At 49.5% G+C, this 24,454-nt stretch overlaps 1 protein-coding gene across 2 annotated transcripts in view; it reads right to left on the bottom strand.

Annotated features, from left to right (window-relative positions):
- Positions 1–3,239: 3,239 nt before the first annotated feature.
- PGBD5 (piggyBac transposable element derived 5) overlaps positions 3,240–24,454 on the bottom strand; it is a 111,796-nt gene continuing 90,581 nt past the window's right edge. The window contains exons 4-7 of one of the 2 annotated variants that reach the window (XM_033197360.1): positions 20,074–20,254; positions 16,002–16,199; positions 6,902–7,007; positions 3,240–5,220 (exon numbers count right to left, since the gene is read on the bottom strand). In XM_033197360.1, coding sequence (XP_033053251.1) covers positions 5,025–5,220; positions 6,902–7,007; positions 16,002–16,199; positions 20,074–20,254 — 681 coding nt within the window. In that variant the 3' untranslated portion in view covers positions 3,240–5,024. The remainder of the gene's footprint in view (positions 5,221–6,901; positions 7,008–16,001; positions 16,200–20,073; positions 20,255–24,454) is intronic. The other variant, XM_033197361.1, reaches the window with a different exon arrangement.

Genomic DNA, 24,454 nt, shown 5'->3' with positions numbered 1-24,454 from the left:
CTGCAGCCTCTCGAGGAGGCTCAGACTTTTGTGTTTGCAGGGATGTGCTAAGCCAGATGCATGGTGATGGCTGCCAAGCAAGGTGGAGCATCTGGGGGCTGCTAGGTCCAGCAGCAATACCGACTGCCACCTCCCCCACACGGGGTCTCGGCCCCTGGCTGGAGCCTTCCTTCGGTGGAGAATCAGCCTGCTCTGTGTCCCCCATGGGCTTCAGTCATGGCACCCTCAAGGGCACAGATCACATTGGGGTAACGTATGCCTAGTTCTTAGCACAACGCCTGGCCTGTGGCAGTTCAGAAGCAGTAGTGACTGAGAGCCAGGAAGCCCTGGAGCAGACGGAGTGAGGGTCAACCTGGCTGCACACTCTGTAGAGTCACCACACCTCTCGGAGCGTCACTTTCCCATCACAAAAGGGGGACCGATGGTTCTCAATTCCCAGGACAATGCTGAGCACTCAGCAAAGTAACCATACAGGGAGACATGACCTGCTGGAACAGAAACCCTCCTTGCGCACTAACCATCACCCTTTAGTCCAGCGAGGCTTGGGTGAAGACGACAGAAGAACGAATGAAAGACTAGCGAGATGCACCAAGAACAGAGGTGCGCTGCCCAGCGGCGGGGGGGCCCTTGGGGAGGGGAGGGCCGAGGCCGATTTCTCTGTTGGGCTCAGCCTCACCCTTCACTCCTTCACTCCTCGCTGAACTTCCTCGGCCACAAAATGCCCCTCCCACCTGAGGGAGCCAGGAGGCTTTACATGCGAGCGAAGCCGCACACACTCCTCCATCACCTTCCTAGGTCTCTCACACAAGCCGAGGTTCTCCCCACCCTTTCTGTTTTCATCTCCAAATACATGCACAAAAGGTCAAGCTTCCAAGCAACTAAGGAAAAAACCTGAAAAATGGTATCTGCTCATAGAGTAGCTCGTGAGATGGAGTGCACAATCAAACCTGCGGCGGGAGTCTCCTTGTTAAGACCTGAACGTGGGTATACACGGAAGGGTGCAGGTGCCCCATCCCCATGGAACATAGTTCACACACAGCCGCCACCAGCGCCAGCACCACCGTCTTACACTCAGAGAGGCTGCCCGGCCACCACCAGACAGAGGTCAGAGCCAGCAGAATGTGCCTGGGCTGCTGGAGAACTGGGCTGTGGACTGGGCACTCCAGGGAGGGAGGGACACAGATGGCTAAATGGCAGCGAGCTGCATGGCCAGAGGGCTTTGCCCACTCTCCGGTGCTATTTTATGGCAACAGCTCTAAGTGCTCTAAGTGTCACTTTGGTACCTGATACTCTTTAGTTCGTATTGGGAGAGAATGACATACCTGCAAAAAAGGCTGAGAAATATTCTCGAAGATGAGATACACAGAAGCCACAAAGAAAAAGGGATTAAGTGATGGAGTCAAAAGTGAGAAGCCTCAGTTATGTTCCTGATAAGGACGGAAGGTGTTTGGGTAGACAGCCAAGCCCGCATTGATTAACACAGGGCTGTAACAGGAGAGATTTCTTCACAGAACTGTTTTCCAAAGGGCTGCAGAGGCCACCGGTGAGGAGAGGGCACTGGGGGCACTTTCCCTGGCCACTCCCTTGTGAACTTCTGGGGACTTCTTTCATTTGGTACTCCCACTACACAAGGCTAAGGCTTTCCACAGCCAAGGCTTGGCAAGCCCTTGCTTAAGGAAGAGGGATCAGAACCACAAAGCTGGCATGTGGGTGAAGACAGTGCCTCTGGCCTAGATCCCAGGGCACTCTGATGAGACCCATAGCTGACTCCACTCCCCACCCCATCCCACTCTCCCCATGCTGCGAGCTGGGGCCGCCTGGGTGAGGAAAGCGCTGTGGTTCTGGCTCAGGGTCTGGTGCAGCCAAGGACTCTCCCCGTCCAAATGCCCCCCCGGATGGTGGCTCCCTACCAGGCGAACTTTAGCTTCAGTCGTTGTTAAGCTCCAAAACACCTACCTCCATCTAGGATGAGAAAAGGACCCAGGCGGAGGGTGATGCCCCAGAGCTCATGATGAGTGTTTACAGTATTTGGATCAGCAGAGAGGATTGGATATGGAAAGGAGAAAAATCCCCTAGAAAGGTGTCAGGTAAGTCAGGGATAAAATCCGCCGTCCTCGTGATCAATCAGGACAGCCAGTGCCCACAGCAGTTAGGACGCAGCCTCCTGCATCAGGCAAACTCGGGACTGCTTACCTAGGTGAGGCACTGCACCTCTCCGCCTGGGCGTGGTGAGAGTCCATGCCTAACCCACAGGGATCCCTATGAGGAGTAAGGCTCTGGGGCAGAGGGGCCACCCCAGGGGCCACGCCTGGAAGTGTGCCTGCTTGTTAGCCACCACTGTCACCCTTCATTCCAACACAGCACCCTCGAGGGTGCAGGAGACAGATCTGGGAGGTACCACACCCAAGGTCACCTTTCTCCCTGATCAGTGTGTCGTTGACTTGTTCTCGCCCCAATCCCAGGCCAGTGGGGAAAAGTTTTTTTTGCCATGAATGCAGACTGGAGGAGAATGTGGAGTGGGCTTGTGGAGTGCCAAGTCCCCATGGCCCTCCTGGGCCTGCCCAGCTTCCTCTCAGCCTGATGCTTGGCGACCCCCCTCACTGTTGGGGGCTGAGCCTGGGTCCCTGGGGAGGATGATGACACATGGACCACACAGGAAGGATTCAGAACCTTCCAGGCTCTGTCCTGGGGGCCTGCGATCTTCTTGCCTCTTGCACGCTGCAGAGTTAACTCAATTTTGGCGACCAGGCCTGGACTGATTTAGTCAGTAAACTGGATGCATTTGCTCAGAATGACCCAGCCACCAAGACTTTCCATATGACGTGCCTGACTTTTGAAAGATGACCTTAGTATAATGTCCCATGGACCACAGGAAGACATTGTTCAAACTCGAGGCTTTTTTTTTTTTTTTTTTTTTTGAGAGGGAGTCTCGCTCTGTCACCCAGGCTGGAGTGCAGTGGCATGATCTTCGCTCACTGCAATCTTCACTTCCTGGGTTCAAGCTATTCTCCTGCTCAGCCTCCCAATTAGCTGGGACTACAGGTGCTCACCACCATGCCCAGCTAATTTTTGTATTTTTAGTAGAGATGAGGTTTCACCATATTGGCCAGGCTGGTCTCCATCTCCTGAGCTTGTGATCTGCCCGCCTTGGCCTCCCAAAGTGCTGGGATTACAGGCGTGAGCCACCGCACCCCGCCTGTTTCCCGACCTTTTAAACAAATTCACGTATTAACAGAGAATCAACATCTAAATAGACTTTTATTTTTATTTTACTTGTTTGGACAGAAAAGAAAATTCATTGGCTTTCATTAGAGTCTCCTTAAGTGTTGGAAACACATTAAACTCAGAAATAGTGGACCTTGTAGAAAAGCATCACAAATTAAAAATATATTTCTCCATGTGGTAAAAGTGCTTTCAATCCAATTAAAGGGCACGGCAAGGGTGTTTGGAAACACAATCTAAAATTTGGCCTGCAATCCGTGGCATCGAATTCCAACCACAGGGTGGGGGAGTCACCGTGATCTAGAGCACAGGAACCACGTGGGGCCCGGAGCATGCGGACAGCAACACTCGCAGTAACTGAGTGAGGACGAGGAACAGAGTCCCAAAGCCTGAGTAGAATAGATTCTGCATTTGTAAAAAATGAGGTGGTTACATAAACTGGGTTGAAAGGGGACCAGGTAATCCCAGAAATTTCTTGTTTCTGGTCTGTGGGGACGGTCAGATCCGCCCACCACTCTGGCACCGAGGCTTCCCCGGAGACGCATCAACCTGGGTTGGGAAAGAGCCCAGATGTGCCTGGGGACACACGAGCCTCGCTGCCAGCGCTGGGCATGCAGCCTCTCCAGTCCTGCGGTCAGCAACCGCCTCCGGCCCTCGTGCCAAATCACACCTGACCAGGGTTGTCACCACAGTCCCGTTTTGGGGATTTTCAAAGGCCAGCCCTGTTGCTCTGAGGGGCCACTCTGAGAAGGCAAACACTGCCAGGGTCACTCACTACACACGGAGGAAAGACAATGAGCAAATGGCCATCGCAGAGAATTCGGTTGTGTGTTTCAGCAATGCTACATATTTTTCAAGACAAGTAATTCTGCCAATGATGACATCTGCGACAAAGCTTAGGGCCCGCGGGCTCCCCATGGGCCTCGTGGAGAGCAACCACGTCTGTTCGGAAGCCAGCGGCCCTTCCCGGCCCTGCCACAGGCCAGAACACAGAACTGGGATCATGCAAGGAGCCGTGACTGAGGCCGGGGTTGGCGAGGGGAGTGGAGAGGAGGGGACATCTGCCTTTTACATTAGATCTGAAGCAACAGTAAGAAAATAACCTGAAGATATATTTAAAAATAAAAAATAGCATCACCCTTCACTCCAATTTTTTGGCGTTTCCCTTTCTCCCCTGCCCACCAGCTAAGCAGAGGGAATGAGCAGGAATGCCTCATTTTTCAGAACGGGCACCCACTCCCCATTTCACTACTGCACACCCAGGATGTGTGTCTTCTTCTAAGAGACCGGCTCAAAGGTGCTCACATGAGGCCAAGGCTGGAAAAGTCCCCGGCCTCCCCCGACACCCAAGCCACTGTAACCATGCAGGGTGTCTTTGCTTCCTTCAAGTCATGAACTTGAACCACGTCCCAGACGACTGCAGATCGTTAGGAAGCAGACACCTCTCTTAGAGCATGCTCCAGCTCATTCTACCACAAGGCCTTCCTTCGCAGTCACAGTCCACGTTGCCTCCCAAGCTCCACGGATATCATGAGAGAATCTGCCCTTGAGAACTTGGGTGTAGGTGCTCACCAGGCTGGCAGCACTGTTTCCCAAGGGAAGACGTGCTCTTCTTGGAATGCAAATAAGGACAGCAACCGTCCTCTGACCAGGTTCGTCCTGTCCCTCCAGAGCCCCTGTGCATCCCTCCCAGGCAGCAAACCACACACCAGGCCATCTCTGGGTCTCTGATGGGCAAGTTGGAACGGCAGGCTCTCCTCCCCCTCTCACCCCTCCCCTGACCGAGTCCTGCACCCCCAGCATCAGTGGGTCGGAGAGGCGTCCTCCAAGCCCAGCAGCTCTCTGACGAGTCTCTCCCCAAACTGCGCCCGGCTGTACCTCTTTACGTGGTAGGCGTCTGACATTTTGTACAGGATGTAGGCATTGTTGATGGCGATGCTGATGGCGAACCAGAACACCTGCTGCCAGGTCTTGTTTGGTTTATGAGAAATGAAATACCTGAAGACAGAGGGAATAAGAACAGCTGACCTGATGGTTCATGGCACCCGGAGATGCATCCCAAACGCCCCCCTCACCACGGCCTGTGTGACACTGCAGGCTCGCCCCCAACAGAAGCAGGAGGGCTGTGGGGGCAGGAGTCAGGCTTGGGATGTTAGGTGAGCTCTAGCTGGGGGCTTTGTCACAATAAACTTCATTTAAGACCAAGGAAGTCAAAACAACAAGGTTGCTGGAGGAGAACCCGAAAGCCAGGTGCCAGGTGTGCTGGGGTGGTGCACAGCCCCGGAATGGACAGGCACCTGCCAGCCCCTCCAGCTTCCCTGCTTGCTGAATGCTCCTTGCAAGGCTGTGTTCTGTGTGTCCCGTGCAGCTGCCACTCCCTCGAGGCCAAGCTCTTTCTCAGCTCCAGGCCCCTGCAGGGTGTACCCTGTTCCCGAGTGTACCTTTGCCATCTCTGCAGATGAAGGTACAGAGGTCGCCCCTCCAGGAAGCCCACCTGGACCCTGAGGACACTGGCCTTCTTGGGAGCACCAGCCTCAGGCCTCACTCACTGCTCTGTCTTCTCCATTTGTGAGTTTGCCTCAGCAAAGTATGGGAGGATAAAGTATGAGAGGATCAGTATCCTCAGTATCTCACTATGACTGAAATGCCCAGCACACAGCAGGCACCACAGACATCTACTCCACAAATGCCAGCTGTTTTAGAACAACCTCATAGAACACAGGAAGGTGTCGGTACATAGTAGGTGCTCAGTGAACTAAATGCCAATGTCTTTGTAACAACCTCACGGAATTTACCAAGGTGCCGAGCACATAGTAGGCGTTCAACAAAGGTTTGTTTGACGAATCACTAAGGAGTGGGGCTACCTTTCACACACAGGCTGAGTTTTCCAGAGAGAAACAGGTCCTTGTTTTTCCCTCTTTATCATGAAAAAGGCCAGGAAGTATAGGTTACCGTCAAAGAGGGTTCAGTCAATATCCGATTTAGAGTTAGTCCAACCCTGTTCTAAGTGGTCAGGCTCAATCCCAGTGATTTAATACTTTTAATGTTCAACAGCTATCATTTTTTGAGTTCCCATCATGGTGGCTATAATGGCACCAGGTCAGGGGTGGCATCATGGGTGTCTGGACGTCTGCACATTGTGGATCTTCTCTATGCTGTGTGTAAACTATGCATACTATGTGTATACTGAACATGAGACCACATCTGGGGATCTAAACAGGCATCCATATTTGAGAAAATTAAGGCACCCATGCTAGAAGATATGTGACTTGGGGTAGAAGTGCCCGAGCTGATGACCAGTGTGTTAGGGGTGTGGGGGAGGACAGCAATTCAGGACAGAGGACTGGGGCAAGCGATGCCAATGGCTGGGGTCTGAGCTCACTGCTGAGGGACAGCTCGGTTCAGGTAAGCAAAGGGAAGGGTGACTCTGGGCACAGGGAATGTGAACCTGGCATTGGGAGAGCAGAGGATGCAGAGTACCTGGGCAGAGGACTTCCACGTAAGGCCAGGTGTGCACAGGTGAGGCCAGAAGCCCAGACTGAGGGCAGGATCTTACCTCCCAGGGTCTTCGTCCTGCAGTTCTTACACTGCAGAAACTAGTGATCATCTGCCAAGACATCTATGCCGAGATGGCACAACTATGAGAGTCCTTCTGTGATGGAGGCACCCGGCCACTTACTTGCTGTATTTGTCATCGTATCTGCAGATGTAGCTCAGGTGAGCGGCAAATGCCTCCACGGCCAAGGGGCAAGGGATCTCCCCACTCTTCCTTTTGATGATGACTCCTGAAGGCGAGAGACAAGATAAGCCCCTTCCTCAGCACCTCCTCCTTATGCCAATTTACACATGTGCCTATCTTCATTCAGCTTAGCTGCCCCCGACTTAATAATGAACAGAGGAGGAGGATGACAAGGAGGAGAAGGGGAGGGAGAGTTGAAGAACAATAGCACCAACCATCAGGTGCTTCAGAGGGGTTGAGGAAAGCATCAGAGTCAGGTGAGTGCCACGGTATGTGCCAGCCCAGACACAGCAGCCCAAGTCATGGGGGTCCGCAGGCCTGCAGGACCCTGGCAGGCCTGAAGGGGCTCTAAGCAGCACGGGGAAGGGTGCTGCACCAGACCGGGCCTTGAAAGAGTGAAAGCGGCGACAGGACTCACTCTTCCCTCCCTCCCGCTTCTGCCAGGCTGGGTGAGGGGTGCTGGGAAGAAGAGGTGGTAGATGAGGTCAGAGAGCACCACGGAGCCCTTTCCACCTGCCTTCATCAAAGCCAAAGGGTGTCGGCAACTCGTCGCCCCACACAGGGTGACTGCAGAGTCACCCCACACAGAGCACTAGACCTCACTCCTCCTAAGTTGTGGTTTTGCATCCTTTGACAAATCTCCCAATAAGTGTGTGAGATGATGGATATGCTAATTACCCTGATCTGATCACCATACATTATATGTATCAAAACATCACTACGTGCCCCATGAAAATGTACAATTATTGTTTGTCAATTTAAAAAAGAAAAGGAGGCCGGGCGCAGTGGCTCACGCCTGTAATCCCAGCACTTTGGGAGGCTGAAGCGGGCGGATCACCTGAGGCCAGAAGATTAGCCTGGTGAACATGGCAAAACCCCATCTCTACTAAAAATACAAAAATTAGCTGGGCATGGTGGCAGGTGCCTGTAATTCCAGCTACTCAGGAGGCTGAGGCAGGAGAATCGCTTGAACCTGGGAGGCGGAAGTTGCCGTTTGCTGAGATTGCTGCCACTGTACTCCAGCCTGGGTGACAAGAGCGAAAGTCTGTCTCAAAATGAAATAAAAAATAAAAAAGCAAAAGGGTGGAATTATTATTATTTTTTGAGATACAAGGTCTTGCTCTGTCACTTAGGCTGAAGTGCAGGGTCATGATCATAGCTCACTGCAGCCTCAAATTCCTGGGCTCAAGGGATACTCCCACCTCAGCCACCCGAAGAGCTGGGACCACAGGTACCTGCCACCAAGCCCAGCTAATTAAAACAATTTTTTATATAGAGACTCCCCATGTTGCCTAGGCTGGTCTCAAACTCCTGGCCTTATGTGATCCTCTGCCTGGGCCTCCCAAAATTCTGGGATTACATGTGCGAGCCTCCATGCTCAGCCAAAAGGAATCAGAGGCTCAGAAGCAGGGGGCAGCCGCCCTTTTCAACCCTCCTATCCCCCAGCTCCATCCTTTCATGCCTCCTCGAACTTTGGGGACCCTACACCCTCAAACACCTTTTCCTCTACTAAGTACAACTGGGAATGTATCCCAGGGGCACCAGGAAGGTCATGGCAAGATGAACAAATCCCATTGGCAGGGCCTGAGAAGCACACGGAGACCCATGAGCCCTCCCTGCCCCGCTGCCAAGCCACTACAGGCCATTCTGGCTTCCAATGCCTGCTGTATGCGCCACCCACCGCAGACAACATGGAAGATGGGAAGGATGCATTCTTCCACACAGCCGCGGCCATTCAAGCATGGCTGGAGTTGACCTACTGTTTCCTCGAACTGGCCTTCCCTCACAGCAGCAAGGGACTATGGGTACAGTGCCATTTTCCTGTATGTCTTTTTTAAGGGATTAGCTCACAGGATTGTGAAATTTCAGCAATACTTAAATGGACAAGGTCAAAGTAAAATGGGCATGTCCTCTGCAGGTCCACCGGAGCTTCGTCTGGGTCCAGTCTCCTCCCGCCCCCACAACTCTCACTGAGGGACTGTGGCTGAGGAGACCAGGGTCGCGCAGATCTGCTGATATACACTGAGCCGGGCTCTTTCCTTCTTTCCTCAGAAACAGCAGCATTTCACACGGAAGAAACATTGGCCAGCTTGTGGGAAACTGAGCTATCCAGGCCTGCCCTAGAGATGCAGGACCGGGGAAGCGGCCCCGGCAACGCATTTCCTAAAGCTCTCCAAGGGCCAGAAAATCACGGCGGCCCCCACGCTGGAGCTTTCTCCTGGCAGAAAGACGATGGCCTCCTTCACTTGCTTATGGAGCCCCTCCTCCGGAAAGATGTTCTGCTGTCGGGGGCCCGTAGTGGGGGCGTTCTCCAGGGCTCAGCGCACCAGGCTCGAGGGAGGGCGTGTGAGCCTGCAGTGCCTGAGGACTGCCGTCCCTTTCTCCGATGCCCCTCCTGAGGGTTCCTGTCCTGGCCCCTTATTTCAGCTGCATCTGCCTCCAAGACCGAGTGGGAGGAACCCCTTTTCACACACGGGGCCCCAGCACGTGGCCCGTGCAGGTCTCCCATCTCCAGCTACGTTTTGATTTGCCTGACCTCCAGTGACAACCTTCTCTGGGTCTCAGGAGCTCTGGCCCCTTTAGGGTTCCACGTGGATGTGAGCAGGTGACCATCCCTATAAAGAAACGGAAATCCCCTCAGTTCCTTTCCCGGGACTTCCGGATGCCCCGCTCTGAGTCATTAGCGTCTCTGGTGAGTCCGTCAGGGCTGCGCTCTGAAGATTCTCGGGGCTTCCCACAGCCCCATCCGCATAGCCACCGACCTTGCAGCTTTTCACCTCCTGATTTCAGCCCAGTAAGAGCTGAGGCTCCTGGACTGCCACTGTCCCAATCTGCCTAACCACGGGACACGGGAGACCATCTTTAACTCTTCATTTCTTTCCCATCCTTTTTCATCATTTTAAATTTAACATGGGGGTTTCAGCTTGAAACTGAGCTATTTCCACACCAGATCTGCATCCTCTCCTTGAGCATTTCCCCAGTTTATAAACCAGATCACCCTCCTCTCCCTATGATATTTTGGATTCTCAGATAGTACCCTGGCTGAAAAAGGCAAGGCAGCTGTCCTGTGACACCTTCTGATTGCTAACATTGGGAACATAGCAAGAGGGAATCTGATAGTGACTGTCTTGACTGAGTGAATCACTGAGAATGGCGTGTACATCATGCACAACTTCGTGGTGGACGCTGTTTTCAATGCTATATGGGTCTGCACACATGTCTGTCTTCTCCATGTCTGTCTCTGTGATGCTCAAGATCCACATGGCCCTGCCTTCCCATTCTAACAGCTGTTCTGTCTTAACACCTTCCTCGGCTGTTAGTGGTTTGACTGACATTCCTGCTACCCTTCTGCAAATTTAAGTGAATGAATCAAGACCTGACTCATTCATATACAGACATTCTGCATTCTCTTTAGTCTTAGTGAATCTGAATCCTAAATGGGCAGACTCCAGGAGGAAGATGACAGACCCAAGGTGGATTTTGGAAGAAAAGCAAAAGGGTTTGGCTCACAATGGGAATACCCCTTGACATGTGACAGCATTTAACATTTTTTATTTTATTGAGACAGTCTCACTCCGTTGCTCAGACTGAAGTGCAGTGTCATGATCTCGGCTCACTGCGACCTCTACCTCCTGGGCTCAAGTGATCCTCCGGCCTCAGTGCTCCACCAACACTCTCCCCCGCTCACCAAGTAGCTGAGACTACTACAGCTATGCCATGCCCAGCTAATTTTTTTGGGGGGGGGGGTATTTTTTGTAGAGATGGGGTTCTGCCATGTTGCCCAGACTGGTCTCAAACTCCTGGACTCAAGTGATCCTCCCAACTTGGCCTCCAAAAATGCTGGGATTACAGGTGTGAGCCATTGTGCCCAGCCTGCATTTAACTTTTTAAAAAGTCTGTGCGGGCTGGGCACGGTGGCTCACGTGTGTAATCCCAGCACTTTGGGAGGCTGAGGCCAGCGTATCATGAGGTCAGGAGATCGAGACCATCCTGGCTAACATGATGAAACCCCGTCTCTACTAAAAATAAAAAAAATTAGCCGGGCATGGTGGCGGGCGCCTGTAGTCCCAGCTACTTGGGAGGTTGAGGCAGGAGAATGGCTCGAACCTGGAGGGTGGAGCTTGCAGTGAGCCGAGATCACACCACTGCACTCCAGCCTGGGCGACAGAGGGAGACTCCATCTCAAAAAATAAAATAAAATAAAATAAAGGAATAAAAAGCCTGTGTATATGCTCACACTCTGTGACAAAAAGGTTCACGTTTTGTTAGAATCTGGAGTAAAAAATAATAAACCAATTCCTAAAATGTTCATATCTAGTTACATATTTCCTAAAATTGGAAATTCTGCTCAACTTCAACCAGAGTATATACGGTCATAACAGAACAGAATATAACATAGAGCTGAGAAGCAGTCTTTAGAATATATAATGTTTCAGTTTATCATCTGAGATATATATATATACATATTTGAGACAGAGTCTTGCTCTGTCAGCCAGGCTGGCGCGCAGTGGCGCAATCTTGGATCACTGCAACCTCCGTCTCCCGGGTTCAAGCAATTCTCTCGCCTCAGCCTCCCGAGTAGCTGGGATTATAGGCATGAGTCACTGCACCTGGCCCTGAGTGAGATTTAAAATAAATAGGAAAAGGATGAATTATTCAGTAAATGGTTTAGGCACAGAGGTGCAGCTGCTGGGTCAATCCACCCTGGCCACTTAACAGAAACAACGAAATAGTAGAGGCCCACTTGAGGTCATGCGTCAAAATAAATTTGAAGTGGATTATGGTAAAGAGCACAAAATTATACCATAAAATAGCCAGGTGAACTTATACTTATCTGGCCTTGGGACAGAGGAGAGACCTAACGTATGAGGGCAGAGAAGATATCAACAGATCCTCCTACGGAGAAATGCAAACTTTTTTTATGTTAAATAATACTAATCATACATAAAAACAAAAGGAAATGAAATACAGAAAACAATGTCCAATAGGCAGAAAACTTCCTTTCAAGTGAATGAGAACATGACAAGTATCTCAAAAGAAAAACTGTAAGGAACATAAAGAAACCACTCGAAATTCGTCAATCAACACATGGAGAAATGCGTAACCTCTCCAGCAATAAGAGTGATTGATATTTAACATCTGGGGGCATCTTCACCCATCAGAATGACAAATACAGAATAAAAAAGTAGTGCTGGTAAAGCTGGAGGCGCACCCCGTGCCCACTGCGATGGTACAGAAGTACAGCCTGTACTTCACCAGAAACCTTGAACACATCACCAGAAACCTTGACATTGGTCCCACCCTTTCACCCAGAACTTCCGCTTTTGGATTTACCCTGAGGAAGTGATCAAAGATGTGCCCAAATGTTTATGTATGAAGACATCACTGTATCATTATTAATACTGTGAAAAAGTGGATCACTGATAGGGACACTGGCTGAAGAAATTATGGCACACCCAAAGGGAAGGAATACTAGGTACAGAAGATGATCTCTCTTCATGAGAAAAAGAACTCTAAGATGTGAACCCCAAAACAGATTTCCTGGGGAGGAGCAGCTATGAACTTTACCTTCCCCCGGGCAATTTCCCACGCATTTCAGCTACATCCAGGTCTGTGCCCACCTGAAGCACCCACCTGAAGTGCTCACTGAGCAAGTGTGAACTTCCCCGGAGTGCTTTCCAGAGGTACCCGGGGAGGGGACAAGGGCCCTCAGAGGTGGGGAGGGAGGCTACAGTGATGCTGTGGTCATACTCTTTGGGATTTTTAAGGGACGCTAGGATTCTGAACTTTATGATGTAAAATAGAATACTTTGGATCCAGAAATTGTAAGTATATTAAACACAACACTAAATTTCAACAGATTTAAAAATCAATTCCCCCATCAATATCCTCCTTACATGTTCCTTTGGTGTCTGTTTTAAGAGCTCCAACCCTTAAAATTAGGCTTTTAACATTTGTCATCTTAAGTCCTGGATAGGATTTTGAATGTCTCCAGCTGCATTCTTTTCTCTTCATTATCTCCTTTCACTGAGCCCACATGAATGTGATGTCCTGCCTTGAGACACCTTTTCAGAGGCCATCACTTAAAATAATTTGGTGGGGTTGGACATGGTGGCTCATGCCTGTAAACCCAGCACTTTGGGAGGCTGAGACTAGAGGATTGCTTGAGGCCAGGAGTTTGAAACCAGCCTGGGCAACATAGTGAGACCCTATCTCTACAAAAAATATAAAAAAATTTAGCCGGGCACAGTGGTATGCACCTGTAGTCCTACTCGGGAGGCTGAGGTGGGAAGTTTGTTTGTGCTCAGGAATTCGAGGCAGAAATGCGCTATGATAGCACCACTGCACTCCAGCCTGGGCGACAGAGCAGCACCCTGTCCCCAAAATAAATAAATAAACAAAATAATTTGGTGGGAAGCAGTTCCTGCCCCTGACTCTCAAACTTGTTCCCTGGAAATTCCCTTGCCCAGAACCAAGATCCTAATCACTGGAGTCTGGAAGTTCAACCCAAACTCTAGCCTTCAGCTTGCAAGGCCAATTCCAAGCCTTTCTTTTTTTTCTTCATCTCTGTTCTTCTTCCTCTACTTCCTCTTCCTCTTTCTTCTTCTTTCTTCCTCCTCCTTTATTTTTTTTTTTCTTGGTAGATGGGGGTCTTTCTATGTTGCCCAGGCAGGGTTTGAACTCCTTGGCTCAAGTAATGTCCTGCCACAGCCCCTTGAGTAGCTGGGACTCCAGGTGGGTGCCACCATGCCTGGCTCAAACCTTTCTTCAACTGATCCTATACACAGCACTCAAGAGCACAGCTCCCTGCAGCCCTCTACACCCAAATCGAGTACTGACGCCCATCTGCTGGGGTCCCTCGATTGCAGTCTCCACTGAGGCATGATGCAACTTAAGCTGGCGGGAGGTGAAGGATGGGAATAAACTAGCAACATACATTAAACATAGATGCACAAACTGCACTGCAGAAACATACACATAACACACACACCACACACACACCATACCCATAACATAGACATGCACGTGTATATACACACCAAACATACAGACTACACATACCACACCATGCAAACATATACACACCACACCACACAGACCACACACACACACCATACCCATAACATAGACATGAACGTGTATACACACACCACACATACAGACTACACACACACCATGCAAACATATACACACCACACCATACAGACCAGACCACACACACAAACCATGCCCATAACATAGACAAACACGTGTATACACACACCAACATACAGACCACACACACCATGCAAACTTACACAGTACACACCACACAAATACACACACTACACCCATCATACCACACATACCATACCACATACACACTCCATACCACAGTACACCACACCAATATATACACACACACCACACCCACCATACTACAAATGCATATCACACACACTCCACACCACACACACACACGTCACAAAAACATACGTATCACATACTCCACACTGCATACAACACATCAATATATACACACACCACACCCACCATACCACACATACCATACCACATACACACTCCACACCATGGTACACACCAATATACACACACACACCACACCCACATCACAAATGTGTATCACATACACACTTCACACCACACACACACACACAGTCACAAAAACATACATATCACATACTCCACACTGCATACAACACATCAATATATACACACACCACACCCACCATACCACACATACCATACCACATACACACTCCACACCATGGTACACACCAATATATACACACACACCACACCACAGTACACACCAATATATACACACACACCACACCCACCATACTACAAATACATATCACACACACTCCACACCACAGTACACACCAATATACACACACACACACCACACCCATCATACCACACATACCATACCACATACACACTCCATACCACAGTACACCACACCAATATACACACACCACACCCACCATACTACAAATATGTATCACACACACTCCACACCACACACACACACGTGTCACAAAAACATACATACCACATACTCCACACTGCATACAACACATCAATATATACACACACCACACCCACCATACCACACATACCATACCACATACACACTCCACACCATGGTACACACCAATATACACACACACACCACACCCACATCACAAATGTGTATCACATACACACTCCACACCACACACAACATGCCAGGCAAGCTGACACTCCACACACACGTACATGTGAGAGCACAAATCCGCACACAAACACCTGGGCTCCTTGGCAGTGTTCCTTTACTAGTGAAGGGGAAAGAGGCCTTTCTTTTCTACCTCATTTGCTGTCATTTGTCTTGAGAAAAGCCTCCGTGAAAGGCAGGGGAGGCTGTCCCCAAGCACTGCGCGGCCGGGAACATTTCTGCCAGGGCCCTTTGTCCTTTCAGGGTTCTTTTCAGTGGTTTAGTGACGATTTCACTGGACCTGACTTTAAGCACAGGCTCCTTGCCAAGTAAGTCCCTTTGTTATGAATGGATTTTAAATCCCGAGTAAAATCAATGAAGAAATCAGGGAACAGCAGACGGACCAGACAGCGCACATGCTTAACTTCTAAGGAAGACCTTGAAAGGTAAGAATGGATTTTTTCCCTCCCATCAGAACAGATTTTTCACAGAATCCCAGATGATAAAGTGAAATGCCATTCAAATGCAGCCCATTATCACACCCCGTGTACAACCTGGGGGCTTCCAGGGGCTGCTTGAGCCACCTGCAAACCCCGTCAGCCTGGCACCGTTCAACAGCTTACAACGAACGGGGAGCTCTTCCCTCGCTGCTTACCCGCTGCTTCCACACAGCCGCCACACTTAGGAGCGTGGCCCCAGACGCTGGTGAATAACCGAGGGTAGTCTGGTCCCAGAGCAGCATAGCCCACAGCGGACGCCACATCCACCGCAGCGCTGGGCTCGGCCAAGCTCAACCAATCCCAGCGCGCCCTGCTGTGCCAATGGCGGGCCGGCACTCACCCTGCTGCACCGGGGAGTAGGCGTTGGTCAGGAAGCGGAAATGTCCTTTGTTGTACCAGCAGATCAAGGACATGTTCCCCTTCATCTTGATTTGGTACTGGCCCCGGGCTGGGGGTGTGGCTGGGTTGGTCAGCATGGACAGTGGGAGGCCGGTGCAGTCACTCTTCCGCACGCTGAGCAAGCCGCAGCAGTAAATCCCTGGGGGGAGAGGGATGAAGGATCACACACTCACCATGGTCGGAGATGCCAGTGGCTCCTCTGTCCTGTGCACCCTCAAGGAAACGACGGGACTGCCCGGTCCTGAGGCTGATGCTTGGGAGTCAGACCCTCTGGAGACCCCTCTAGAAGAGACTGCTGGAGTTTTGAGGTCTCGTATCCCTCTGTTGTCTCTCCCTGTGGCAATCTCCCCAGGTCCCTCCCTAAGAACATACAGTATGCTCAGACTGCGTGTAGGATCACAGCACAAGCAATACTGGCAGCAGCAGCAGGAGCTGTCACCTGGACCCTCACTCAGTGTCCAGCACAGCATTATGCACATGCACTCACCATCCCCTCTACTTCCAGAAACTTCTGTACTCTATAGGTTATGGCACACACATTAGAGAAGAACTGAGGCTCGACAAGGGCGAGGCCCCCAGACTCACAGCTGGGAGGGTAAAGACAGGCATGAAGCCCAGGACTGTCCAGCATCCTGGCCATGGTTACATCATCCTAATGGTGTCACCAAGACATGGCTGGCTGCAAGCCCAGTGCTGAGCCAGTCCACACCCCACCCCAGGAAGCTGTCAGATGGAGCCCTCATCTCCTTGGGGAGGTATATTCAATGTGAAGGAAAGAACCATCAAAGAATGTGAACTAAACCAAGTGACCTTCCATGAGTGGGTGGAGAGCTTCCTGAGAGAGAAGGAGCTTGCGCTTGGTCTCTAAGGCCTGGAAGATTGCCATGCGGTGGCTGGTGGGCAGTAGACACTGGTATGAACAAACGTCCACCGTGGACTTGCTCACTTCCATCCTGGACTTGAGGCCTTTCAGGTCCTTCCACATCATGGGCCCGCCCCACCCTGCTGGGCCAGAAGGCCACAGGGGCCACAAGCACTCAGCTGCTCCCCAGCAGCCTGGAGGGGATGCAGAGACCCTGGGAGCCGTCTCAGCCTTTACTCTCTGCTCAGCTCCTGGAGGACCGACAGTGCCATCAGTCATCTGAACACATCCCATATCCCATGCATCTGCTTTCCTCATTCCCGCATCCCACACTGCACCAGAAGAAGGACAGTTGAATGAATCTTTCCCTCTTCCGAACTCCTTTCCTGGTAGCAGGTGGGAAGGAAGATGCAACCGGAGGTGCTTTCGAGTCTCACTGCTGAAAAGAGGAGGGGTCTGCTGCTCGCAGCTCCATTCCTAGCAACCGCACAGGACCACTCAAGCTACTCTCATCTTGAGATGTAAAAAGGAAAATCTGTTCTTAAAAACAGGGAGGATGACATGAACAAGGGTAAGGGTGTCTGAAATCACCCATCTGGGGCTCAATCTACACCACCAGCCAAAGAGAAGGTGCATGTTCGTAAGAGGGAAAGAAGAACATCCCAGCAGCACCCAAGTTTCCATGACTCCATGCCTTTATAAACACAGAAATTATTCTAGGAATGTCCTTTCTGGCTTTTATTTTACAATGGTCTATGTGACCCTAGGAGGGACAACCAGACTCTCAGCTCCGATTCTCCTCAACCTTGGCTGCCTGTGAGAATCTCCCAGGGTTGGGGGACACTGGCCCAGACCAATGCGATTTGTGTCCTGAGGAGGCAGGGTGCAGCCACTAGTGACCCTCCCTGCGGATATGCTGGAGGACACTGCCCTCAGTCACGGCGGAGGAGGTACATGATGACGCCCTGGTGAAGAGCTCAGTCAGTTTAGATGCTTCTAAAAATAGGCAAGGAGATCTTTTTTATCTCTTACCTAACCTTCTCTTGAAAAAAATCCAAATTTGAAAAAAATCCAAATTCCATGTCTAAATATTTTCTTCCAGCTAGAAGATTATTTTCCCATCCTCCTCCTAATTCTCTGAGCCAAGACACATCCCCTTCTCAGAACCACAGAAGCAGCACACCCAGCTCTTTGGGAATCATATTGATGGCCCAGGATAGTCCTCCGGCATCACCATTCCACCTTGTCTGCACGGCATCCACCCCACTCGACACAGACACACACACACAGGTACACACACAGACACACATGCAGACACAGAGATGCACACACATACAGACACAGACACACAGATACAGACACACACAGACACATACACACAGGTACATATACACACACCCAGACACAAACACAGACACACACAGACACAAACACAGACTCACACACACAGACACAAACACAGATGCACATACATAGACACAGACACACACACACACACAGATACACACAGACACATACACACAAGTACACAGACACACACCGAGACACACACACAGACACACACACAGATACAGACACACAGACACACAGGGACACAGACACAGGTACACACACAGACACACACACACACAGATACACACAAATACACAGATGCACACAGACACACACACACAGACACAAACACAGATGCACACACGGACACACACACATAGGTACACACACACACACAGACACAAACGCACACAGACGCACACAAAGACACAGCCACACATAGACACAAACACACGGATGCACACATGGACATAGACGCACACACAGACACGCAGATGCACACAGACACAAAGACATATATAGACACACACACACACACCAACAGACATACACATACACACACAGACACACACGTGGATACACAGATGCATACACACACACACAGACATACACAAAGAGAGACACAGACACACACACACACAGACATACATACATACAGACACATATATATCCCTTCTACTTTCAGTCCAGGTTGATGGTGCGAGGCAGGGAACAGGCCATGGAACACACAAAAACACCACACTCACAGTACCTGCATTCAGCCTTGCACAAGTGGGCAGGAGAGATGGCAGTCCCGGTTCTCACGCTGAACTCGAACAGAGAACCCACCATTCTTCCAAAGCAGCTGAGCACTGTGCTTCAGGGCCAATTTTCTCTCACTTTACTTTCACAGCCCCACTTCACATCGTCTGATCTCTCTACCCTTGATTCTTCCAACAAATAACTATGGAGCCCTGGGCTTTGCAGATGAGTAAGATGCAGCTGAGGCCAGCAAAAAGTGAAGTCCAGGGCTGTGGCCTCACTGCAGCTGCCAGGGATCCGGGATGTCAGCTGTCTACATCTCGTTACTTAAGAGGGTCTAGTTTTAAGGCCAGATGTCTGACTGCTGTTGAGCAAAAGGTCTGTAATTCTAGTCTAGTGGCTGCTGCAGGGGAGCTGGCACTTTTTGTGTTTCTCCTGAGTGTACCAGATCCAAATCCCCAAAAGCAGGACAAAGTGAAGGCCAAGGCAGCTTGCCACGGGGCTCCCTGAACTGGTCCAGATCTTCTTTTTCTATAGCCCCTATTTCCTCCAGAGCCATGGAAGGGTTGCCTAGTCTTTGCCACACATGCACCAAGCACCTGAGCATCCAGAGTACCTAAGACTTTTCTGAGGCCCACTGTACTGTTCCCTGTCTTCACACAATTCTTGTCTGTCTCCTGGGAAGGGGCCACATTATAGAGGATGGGTGAGTTCCAGAGACTTCCTAGAGCCTTACTAGGAGCTGTGCCCAGGGGACACAGGCTTTTGATGGCTGCGGATTTCCAACAGGGGACATACAAAGAAATGCCCCAAAGACCGGGCAGAGCTTGGCGCAAGGTCTAGACACGTCCTCTAGACCTTGAGCCCGTGGCTCACACACCTTGCAATCTCTAGTGCCCAGCGGAGTCCAGCACACAGGGTGGCTGAGATGCATCTGTTCCCTCAAGGAAGGGCCTCATCACCTGGCATCCTGTGGTCTGTGCAGGCCACCACCCATCTGTACCCCCACCTGAACCTCTTCCACCACTTTCCTGGGGGAGGCAGGGTCACGTCCCCACTAGCTCCCCACTTGACTTACCTTGCTTCTCAAACTCCTCAAACAGGGTCAGGCTGGTGATGCTGGGCCCGGTGAAGACGATGTAGTTCTTGCCTGCCGCGTTCCGGCACAGGCTCCTGGCCACCATGCTGTGGAGCTGGGGCTTATTCTTCAGCGCGTCCAGGCCATCTGGGCCCCCGCCTTCCTTCAGGTGGACGTAAATCTTTAATAGAAACAGACAGAGGTTAGCGTGCTCACAGCAGTGTCAGGCTGGGAGCCTGAGTATTCAGCAAGCATGGGTCTCCCGGGTCTCAGCCATCAGGCTGGGAGCCCATGGAAAAGCCCCCATCATCTTTTCAGCTCACAGGGGCTCTAGGTCACCCCCAAGCACACCCCATGGCCTTGGCGACTGGTGACTCAGCACCAGATGCTTCAGTTTGGAAAGGTCAAGGCGGAGGAGGAAAAGAACAAGCAGCCGCGGGTAATGGGACTGTGCACACACATTCCCCAGCTTTCAAACACAGGAATGACTTAAATTCACTATAAATAAAATTAAAGGTAATCTCACCTGTTAGGAATACACGTTATCTGTGTACTTTCCATTTGAATACAGCTTTTTAATTGACAAGGTATGTTCATAATGACTGTTTAATTTGTTCTTTACAGTGACCCCCATCAGGCAGGCAGAAGAGGTTGATTCCCCTCACGGTGCAGAGGAGACAGGACTGAGGGCTAAACATTTGCCCAAGAGTCCAGGGCCAACAAAGAGGATGTGTGGGAGCAATTTTTAAACGTTGTTTCATGCTGCTTCCATGAACATCATCAAAGGGGTAGAGGCAGGAAAGTTAATGGACTGAAGAAGAGCACGTTCAAAAAATCCTCCAGTACAGGTGCAAGAAATGTGACTTAGCGAGAATATTTTAAACAAACAAACAAACACAACACAACATAAAATGTGGTGTTGGATGACAGTAAGTCACTGCAAACCAGAACTGCTTGACAAGTTCGATGGATCTGAGCCCGCCACAGATTATTTATACATTAACACACGCAGCTACATGTTGCCTGTGGTTTCTACACAGGTATCTACACTCAAATTTTTAAATGCTGTGTATTTTTTTTAGTTGCTGCATCACAAATGACCACAAACTCAGTGGCTTCAACAGCGTCCATTTATGAGCTCATAGTTCTGTAGGCTGGAGGTCTGAGCAGGGCATGGCTGGCTTTTCTGCTCAGGGCAGCACAAGGCTGCAATCAAAATGTTGACTGGTGGGTTCTCATCTGGTGCTTGGGATCTGCATTCAGGTTGTTTCCTTATGGCTGCAGGACTGAGGTCCTGTGTCCCTGCTGGCCGTCAGCCAGGGACTGCTCTCAGCTCCTGGGGGCAACAGGTAGTCCTTGCCACATGACCTTTTCCATTGTCAAAGCCAGCAATGATTGGCCAGGCATGGTGGCTCACACCTGTAATCCCAGCACTTTGGGAGGCTGAGGTGGGTGATCACCTGAGGTCAGGAGTTCGAAATCAGCCTGACCAACATGGTGAAACCCTGTCTCTATTAAAAATGCAAAAAATTAGCCAGGTGTGGTGGCAGGTGCCTGTAATCCCAGTTACGTGGAAGGCTGAGGCAGGAGAATCACTTGAACCCAGGAGGCGGAGGTTGCAGTGAGCCAAGATCGTGCCATTGCACTCCAGCCTAGGCGACAAGAGCGAAACTCCGTCTCAAAAAAAAAAAAAAGCAAGCCAGCAATGGGGACTCTTCCTGAAGCTGCATCTCTCTTGTACTTTCTGTTAGGAAGAGCCTGGTTCATTTTCAGGGCTTACTTGGTTAGGTTGGGCCCGTGCAGGATAATTTTTTTTTTTTTTCTTTTTTTTTTTTGAGACGGAGTCTCGCTCTGTCGCCCGGGCTGGAGTGCAGTGGCCAGTTCTCAGCTCACTGCAAGCTCCGCCTCCCGGGTTCATGCCATTCTCCTGCCTCAGCCTCCTAGTAGCTAGGACTACAGGCGCCCGCCACCTCGCCCGGCTAGTTTTTTGTATTTTTTAGTAGAGATGGGGTTTCACCGTGTTAGCCAGGATGGTCTCGATCTCCTGACCTCGTGATCCGCCCGTCTCGGCCTCCCAAAGTGCTGGGATTACAGGCTTGAGCCACCGCGCCCGGCCAGGATAATTTCTTGTTAACAGATTTAGGACCATAATACATTTGCAAAATCCAAATTCCTTCTCATCAACACCCATGTTAGTGTTTGAGCGAATAATGGGGAAGTGTGTGCACACCAGGGGCAGGAAGCCTGTGAGTATCTTAGAGTTGCAACACACACTGGGGCACACTGCTTCCACACCAGGCACTTCTATGCATCTGAAGAACTACAATGTGGTAGCTGAGAAATGGACTGCTTCCCCACCTTACTGAAACCAGCAGAGTGGAGATGACGTCAGTTTTATTCCCTGGGAAACAGACTGACTCAATGTACTTTCATGAAGACCAACAGTGAACAACATCTTCCCCATCCAAACACTCAGCATCAGTGAGGATGTGGGGGAAATGAGCACTGTGGTGATTGGTATAAATACGTATAAACTTTCTGGAGGGAAATTTTGCCCATGAATCAAAGACCTTGAAGTACGGCTGTTATGGAAAACAGTATGGAAGTTCCTCAAAAAATTAAAAATAGAAAAACCATAGAATCCAGTAATCTTACTTCTGGGTACACACCCAAAGGAACTGAAATCAGGATCCTCTAAGAGATACCTGCACTCCCACGTTCACTGCTGCGTTATTCACAATTGCCAAGATATGGAAACACAAGTGTCCATCAGTGGATAAGTGGATAAAGGAAACGTGGCATATACACAAGATGAAATACTATTCAGCCTTAAAAAGGAGGAAATCTTGTCATTTGCAACGACATGGACCTGGAGGACATTAAGCTAAGTGAAATAAGCCAAGCACAGGAAGAGAAATACTGTATGATCCCACTTACATGTGAACTTCAAGTTGAACTAATAGGAGAGAGTGGAATGGTAGTTACCAGAGGCTGGGGGATGGAAGTGGGAGTGGGGAGGTATTGGTCAAAGAATTCAAAATCTGTTAGATAGAAGGTATAAGTTCAAGAGCTCTATGGTATCACATGGTGACTATAGTTAGTAACAACATATTCTTGAAAATTGTCAAGACAGTTGATTTTAAGTGTTCTCACCACAAAAAATGATAACTATCTGATGTGATGTGTATGTTAAATGGCTCGATTTGGCCATTTCGGTATCTACATATTTCAAAGTATATTGTACACAATAAAGATATACCATTTTTATTTGTTAATTTAAAAATTAATCTTGTAAAAACCTTAAAAATATTCCTGCTATTTTACTCATGAGTTTCACTTTCAGGAATTCAATCCAAGGTAACAATCAGAAATGTGTTAAAAGGATTTATATATAAAATACCGTGTCCATTTCAGGGTTTTTTATAATGGTAAAAAAATTAACAATGACCTAATTATCTTACATGAAGAGGAGACTGGTTAAAATTATATATGTAGGTATAAAGGAATGTGGTACACTTTAAAAAATTGTCATGTAGAAAAAATATTTAATCACATAGAAAATATTCACAGTATCATTGCAAGTAAAGTAGCCAGAGTATAAAACAGTGAAAGTGTGTATGTGTGTGTTTATACAGATATGTTGACTATACACTCAAACAGCTATTTCTGTATAAAAAGTATTAGAATGACAGCTATGCTGGACTTTTAACGTTTTTGATGTTAAATATGTAATACAAACCTCATCAGAAAAAGACCCACTAAAAATAATTATAAAATAACTTCCTTATCAGGATTACTCAAGCATAAGAGTATTTGGAATTTGCAGTGTCTATAGGGTCTGAGTGAATGGTTATTCATCATTTCCTCACCTGGAGATGATGATGACTCTGAGAATCAGGGCAGCCTCTTGCTGTCTTGGAATTAACATATTTTCCCAAATGCCAGTGATGTGCAGCTGAGATTTTACAACTCCTGGGTAGGATACGGAAGGCAGCACTGTTGCAGGACTGTCTTGAAATTACTCAGCCTCGTGTCTACACATGCACCTCTGAAAACTGCCATTTTTCCAGACTGCAGCCAGTCTCTTCTGAAGAAGTAGACACTCAACTGGGATGTCACAGGAGAAGGGGACAGGCACTGAGCCAAAGGCACTGAGGCAAAAGAGACAGGCGCTGAGCCAAAGGTCAAAGATTTCTTATTAGGAAATCTGGAAGAAGGATACAGCCAAAAAGTGGCACCAATGAGAGTCCAAAGAGAGTCCCAAATGTGCGGCACTCATTGCTATAAAATAATGAGTTTCTAAACGTGAATATAAAGTAGGACCTTCATTTAAATAAATACGAAAGATGGTAACCTTGAAAGTCTCAGTTGAGGGCATGAT

The sequence above is a fragment of the Trachypithecus francoisi genome, unplaced genomic scaffold (assembly GCF_009764315.1).
Source record: "Trachypithecus francoisi isolate TF-2019V2 unplaced genomic scaffold, Tfra_2.0 Lachesis_group5, whole genome shotgun sequence".
Lineage (NCBI taxonomy): Eukaryota > Metazoa > Chordata > Mammalia > Primates > Cercopithecidae > Trachypithecus > Trachypithecus francoisi.
Note: the sequence above shows the minus strand (reverse complement) of the source record. Positions and strands in the feature narration are given on the sequence as shown.